General features: G+C 33.9%; 1 protein-coding gene across 1 annotated transcript; it reads left to right on the plus strand.

The window, feature by feature from the left end:
* Positions 1 to 1,476: 1,476 nt before the first annotated feature.
* On the plus strand, positions 1,477 to 2,558 carry LOC132757463 (chorion class high-cysteine HCB protein 13-like; the record flags this gene model as incomplete). Its single annotated transcript, XM_060748744.1, has 2 exons — positions 1,477 to 1,734; positions 1,978 to 2,558. Coding segments are annotated over 2 exons (839 nt in total), but the record flags the coding sequence as incomplete, so codon positions are not given.
* Between the last annotated feature and the right edge of the window lie 4,675 nt (positions 2,559 to 7,233).

The following is a 7,233-nucleotide window of genomic DNA, read 5'->3' on the forward strand; positions in this document are numbered from 1 at the left end:
AAAAAGAAGCGTGGGGGATATGTAGTGTCAATGTATACACGAAAGGCCTGGCAATATGTTTTACTGTAAGTGGGCTGGTAGCATAGTTTTTGTATTAGATATCATAATTCCTTACACTGTGAATTCACTCTTCCAAAATTAAAGCTAGGCAGATCCATCGGAAAGCGTAAATAATAAATACAGAAGTAATGCATACATAAATTAATACAATGTACCATGTTTTGTTTACCGGGTGTCATCTTGTTTAACCTAACGTTCTTGTTGTGATATAAATATATCAAGCATTTTGACTCTCGTAGTTCAAGGTACATTCGGCTTTACAAATGAATACAAGTATACATGTTAATCATGCATTATATTCTGTTCTTATAGTGGTATTAGAGGAATTAAAATGATTATCAGCAGAAAAAAGTAGCGCTTTATGTGAAATAATTTGGCATAAAAATAGCAAAATCTACAAAAAGTAGTTTGAGAAATAAAGATAATGTCATTTGTTTATGTTTAAATGGACCTTTAATTTAAGAAGAATGAATTCTAATTCTTAGATAATAAACAATTCAAAGATTAATAATCTGTCGGTCTAAAGTATCAACAACATTCGCCCCAACGAACTAAATTGCAGATTAAAGTAGCATAAACTGTCGATACATTGTTAGTGTAGAAGTATTGTCTGCTACAGAGTCATTTTATACCTCTTATCATAAACAACGAATTAAAGTACATGTCATTATATATTTAATACATTATTGTCTCTGTTTTTTAATAGAAAATAATAAAATAAACCTCTTCACTTCCTACCTAAATACATGTTTGACAAAACTAATATCTTTTCCCCTTGCGATATTTGTATTAAATAATTTGAGTTGATTGTGCAGAAAGTCTGTGATTTCAAGTCTAAATAAGTCAATTAAGTGGTTGAAATTATTTTATGTCCAAATAAGATCGTTCCATTTTTCAAATAATGTAGTACATCGGTAATGAATTATAATTATATAAATAACACATGGTTTTGTGGGTACACAGTAAAAATATCGTCCCGTGGAAAATACTGTTACTCGAGGTGCTAACAGTACAAATTTTTTAGTCGCATGGTGCAATTGCTTTAACAGTATAAATGACTCACGGTGGCCTATGAGAAAATTAACATTGTACAATAATAAAAACAAAATATTTCCAGAAGCATTTTGTGGATAATTATCATTCTGTCGAAACTTTAGAAATATCTGACACAAGAAAATGTTGTCATTAAAATTTAGAGTTTAACAATGAAATGATAATAGTGGTGGTGGTGGTGGTGGTGATGATGATGATTCTTACTAATATTTTTAGCTCCTAATAGAAAGATGCATCAGAAAAATCCCGCCTTACTCACGACACAAAGTAAAAATGCTCTGGAACGCACTAATTGGATCACTGGCGGATTTGGCCTAACAGTTATGAAAGAAGACATGCACTCAATCGAAACATTGTCTTGAGATGTATGTGATGATTATGATGTATGTGGTGATTATGGTGTATGTGCTGATTATGGTGTATGTGGTGATAATGATGCATGTGGTGATTATGATGTATGTGGTGATTATGATGTATGTGGTGATTATGATGTATGTGATTATGATGTATGTGGTGATTATGATGTATGTGGTGATAATGATGTATGTGGTGATTATGGTGTATGTGGTGATTATGGTGTATGTGGTGATTATGATGTATGTGGTGATTATGACGTTTGTGGTGATTATGGTGTATGTTGATTATGATGTATGTGGTGATTATGATGTATGTGGTGACTATGGTGTATGTGGTGATTATGATGTATGTGGTGACTATGGTGTATGTGGTGATTATGTAGTATGTGGTGTTTTTGATATATGTGGTGATTATGATTATGTGGTGATTATGGTGTATGTAGTGATTATTGTTGATGTGGTGATTATGTAGTATGTGGTGTTTATGATGTATGTTGTGATTATGTAGTATGTGGTGTTTATGATATATGTGGTGATTATGGTATATGTGGTGATTGTGGTGTATGTGGTGATTATGATGTATGTGATGATTATGATGTATGTTGTGAATATGATGTATGTGGTGATTATGGTGTATGTGGTGATTATTGTGTATGTGGTGATTATGTAGTATGTGGTGTTTATGATATATGTGGTGATTCTGATGTATGTGGTGATTATGATGTATGTGGTGATTATGATGTATGTGGTGATTATTGTGTATGTGGTGATTATGTAGTATGTGGTGTTTATGATATATGTGGTAATTATGTAGTATGTGGTGTTTATGATATATGTGGTGATTCTGATGTTTTTTGTGATTATGATGTATGTGGTGATTATGATGTATGTGATGATTATGATGTATGTGATGATTATGGTGTATGTGATGATTATGATGTATGTGATGATTATGATGTTTGTGGTTATTATGATGTATGTGGTGATTATGATGTATGTGGTGATTATGTAGTATGTGGTGTTTATGATATATGTGGTGATTATGATATAGTATCATCTACAAAAGCAGTTAGACCAGGCAGACCCTAAAAAGTTTCGTCAACTTTCTGCATAAATATGTCGCTTGAAGCTGATATTCCATACGGTAGTCTTAACCATCTATATCTACCAATTACAGTGCTTACAGCCGTCAGAAGGGAGGAGTTTTGTCTACTCCATTAGGCATGTGTAATGTCTAGGATGCTGAAATATTTAGCATCAGTCAGTTTTGATGTCACGTCCTCAATTGTTCTAATAGGATAATGAGGACGTCTGATTACATCATTCAATGCCTTAGGATCAAGACAAATCCTTAGCATTCCCGTTTTATGTTCCTCTACTATAACCCAGTCTGTAGGTTCTTATACCTTTCATATAATCTCTTCTTTCGCCATACGCTAGAGTTCATCCTGCAGTCTATGTCTCAATGCTTCGGGAACCCGTCTATGTGCATTAAAGCTACATTAAAAAAATATGTATAATTATTTTGCCGTCGGCCTAAAAACCAAGTATTCTACAGTTTCATTAATCTTTTTAACAATAATGTTGTAAATCTATAAAATAATTTTCGATTAACTAAATTTTAGGAATTTTAAAACAAGGAAAACTTTTCCAACGGTTATACCCCAACTATAATTTTTTTTACGTAATCAAAAAAAAAGTAATCATCTCATAAAAAAGATTAAATTTATATGAAAACATCCGTTAGAATGCGGAAAATTACCGTTAAATTATGACTGCTACTTACAGTAATGTTTGTTGATTTGATATTGATGTACAGATGATACGAAGGCGGAGTTTCTCATGCAAACTTAAATTGTACTTCCAAGTTCGCCACAATGAGGTTGCACCATTTTTATGCTTATAAAACTCATTTTGGTTATCTCGACACAAAAGTAAGATCTGTAGTCGATATGAAACCAAATTGGTTAATGAAATGTCGCTATTTCTGTTTTTATGAAATTTATTAAATGTAGCTTTAATTACAGGAGTTGCATTTGCTTTGATATGTAATTTGCTTCCACCTAGGATGACCCTTTCTCCTCTGAATAGATTATAGTACTCTGACATAAAATAGAGAAAATAAGAATCCCTAAAAAAGGCCCAACACGTCAAAATTGAAAATGTTGCAGGCTCGGTTTGATTGAGCCTGTCAAGTGCAATCTACCGTCCACACCCCCTAGCACCGGCTTAAGACGAATTCAACATTTAAACATGAAATGGTAAAATTTTAAATTTAGAAACATCCGCAGATGTGTTCATACGGCGGTTATCATGGAACCTTAAATGTGACACAGTAAGCGGCGAATGGTCCCCCAAGTAAAAAAAGCTTTTGCCTTATACGAGAAAACAATGGGCGGAACTAAACAAAATGAAATTTTGAGAGAGGATCAGGGGTTATGAAGCCTGCATATCACAGATAAAACGTCAAAAGACAAAGTTAAAAAGCAGGCAACATATCCTAAGGGTAATTCAACATTTTTCAATTAGGAATGGAACCACTCAACTAGAAAATGCCAAATAGTTAAAACGGAAATTCCACAAACACAACTATAATGTCGTGCTGAACGATCTTTAAGGATCGGAAATATAACATCTTTGATTGAATGTACAGGGCGACTTTTTACAGCCTCCACACGGCACAAATAACGCTGATGTGGCGATAAAATAGAGAAAATAAGACTCCCTAAAAAGGCTAAACACGTCAAAATAGCACTTTGTTTATCGGGAGTGGCTGTGTTGTGTTTCCTACTGAATATATGACCTGTATCAATCCTAGTTTTGAAAAGTGAAAGTGACCGTCCACGTCCCCTAGCACCAGCTTAAGCAGAATTCACTATTTAAACATGAAAATGTGAAAATTTGAATTTAAAAATATTCGCAGATCTATGCATTCATGGGTTTACTTGGAACCTTCAATGTGACACTTCGACACTTCATTCCATTTAATGAAAAGCGGCAGAACTAGAGAAAAATAAAATTTTCAAATGTTATTTTAGGTAATAAAGCCTGCATATCACGGACAAAACGTCAAAAGACATATTTTTAGAGCAGGCAACATATCCTGAGGTTGATTATACGGTATTCAAGCAGAAATACTCGAATAACCCAAGATGAAAAAGGCCAAATAAATGCAGAAGAAACTAAAATACCACATAATATGTTTAAACAAAAAAAATATGTCGTGCCGAACGATCGTCAAGGATCCTTACAAAAGCGAAACACGACAAAATTGAAAATGTTGCAGGCTCGGTTTGATTAAGTCTGTTCATTGACGGTAATGAATAGTACAAATTGCGCCCCAAGCACCGACTTAAGCAGAATTCAACATTTAAATATGAAAATTTGAAATTTTGAATTTAGAAGCATCCGTAAATGTTTCATTTGGCTGTTTACATGAAATCTTCAATGTGACACTTTCGTGACATCCCATAAAAAGGCGGCGTATTGTCCCCAATAAAAAATTGCGTGTGCCCTAAACGAAAAAACAGTGGGTTGTATAAAAAGATTTAAATGTATTTTTCTCCACAAGTCTACATGTAAATAAAGTTAAGGTGACCTTCAGGGGAGAGTCAATTTAATCCCAGGCTCATGATTTATATAACATTTGGTAAGGACCACAAGGAGATGCTATATGCAAAATATCTAAGGCCAGGGCATTGACTGTCAGAGGATATCTTTAAGATATTTTAAGACAAGTCTATGTAGACTAATGTTTGATCTCAGGGGTATTAATTATATAATTTTTGCAGATTTTATCTAAGCAATGTTACATGCCAAATATTAAAGCTGTTGGTATTGAAGTATCACAAAAGGAGACCTAAATGTATTTTCGCGCTTATCCTTTACAAGTCTAAATAAACAAGATAAATTGTGTCTTTTTTAGCAATGTATCTCCGGTTTGGGATCTAGGGCCGTTTTGACCCTAAAGTATTATAATCTGCTAGTGTCAGCTTATCTGCCTTTGATAATAAATTTGGTAGTGGAGATAAATAAATATATTTTTATCAATTTTTATACATGCATACTATACTTTGGAACACTTGTTGATGATAAGGCAAAACAAAAATGTGTGGTTAATGTAACATGAGTGAAAAAATAGGGAAGGAAAATATGCTTCATTATCATTTATTATAGGCAGATTCCTTTTCTCATTATACCAATAATTATACAATAGAGGGAATAAGAATCCCCAAAAAAAGCCCAACACAGCAAAATTGAAAATGTTGCAGGCTCGGTTTGATTGAGCCTGTTCATGGACGGTACTGTCAAGCGCAAAACTACTGTCCACGCCCCCTAGTACCTAACAAGGTACGGCAGACAGCGACTGAATATATAGCTAACCATAGAGCACCATGTGCTCATGTTTAGTCAAATATGATAAACAAGATCGACAAGGAAAGGCGGGCATTCAATGAACGCAGCCCCCACCCGACCCAGCAACAAGCGCCAGCGGCAGGGAGCCCAGGAGGACCCCAAAGAAAAAACAGGACAGGGCACAAGGCAGAACAAAGTACACCAACATGGAAGTTAAATTACTGTAGTCTTTATTATTGTTAAGCATTGTCTTCCTATTTTATTGAAGAAAATAAGAATAAATTTTTTGTTAAATTTACACATTAAATACGGCATCGCGAGAATATATGACAATTAAAAATGTGTCTCTCTTCTGCTGAAACATTTAAAATTTCTGTTGTTGTTGATTGAATTTTTATTTTAACATTTTAAAACTATTTTTAGATTGTTTTTCATCAGCAATTTCATCAGGCATCGAAAAACAAAAAAATATTTTACCGCAAAATTTACCGGTGTCACATCACTATTCAGCCACATATAGAGTCTACTGTTTATTTTTTGCAATGCGTTCGAGAGAAAAATCAAACCTTTTGTTTAAGATTCAGAAAAATGGCCGAAAAAATCTATTGACGGCAGATTCTTTTCCCGCATTTTACCAACCCGCTTTGGACACTTTTCTGAAACGGAAATGGAGTGTCTGTATTCAAAACTTTAGTAAAAGAAGCTTGTATGACCACAGGATTTTGCGGAAAATTCTCCAAATAACAAATTAAAAAAAACAACAAAAAAACGCTTAAGTAAAATGAAACCTCTTATCTCAGAGGTTAACACGAGGAATGATGCAACGGCTTCCCTTCGCCCATTACGCATTTTACATAATTTTACGAAAAGAACAATAATTAGTATCTTGCTCATTTAATGAATTATTATTATTCTGGCTGAATGAAGTATAAAAATACACAATCATAGAATCACAATAATATGATGATTCAAATGAAATATTGTAAAGCAATAGATAAAAGGAACTATATAACGGTAGAAAGAAAAAAAATCCAGTTCACATTGAGGCTATTGAAAAGTAAGATTAATATCTTATCCTAATTCTTGATTTGACAGATAAAGTTTTCTCTGTTACCACAGACAGAACTAATTCTCCACTCGAACGCTGAATCAGTTCGAATTACGCACTTGCATGATGGAAATGCTTCTACGCTTGGATGAGCCACTTGCCAATTTGAATACATCGGGGTTTTTAACCCAGACCTAAACACCCATGGTTTGCCTGAAGCTCGCTTAATACCATCTATCCACGCATAAACTGATAAAAAGTCAATGTCACCAAAGACTTCATCAATATCATCTGAAAGCGTCTCGGTATCTATGTTGATTAAGTTGCCGCCGTCAGATTCACAGTGTATCTGCGCATCAT

The sequence above is a fragment of the Ruditapes philippinarum genome, unplaced genomic scaffold (genome assembly GCF_026571515.1).
Source record: "Ruditapes philippinarum isolate M1 unplaced genomic scaffold, ASM2657151v2 ctg3419_1_1_1_1, whole genome shotgun sequence".
NCBI lineage: Eukaryota > Metazoa > Mollusca > Bivalvia > Venerida > Veneridae > Ruditapes > Ruditapes philippinarum.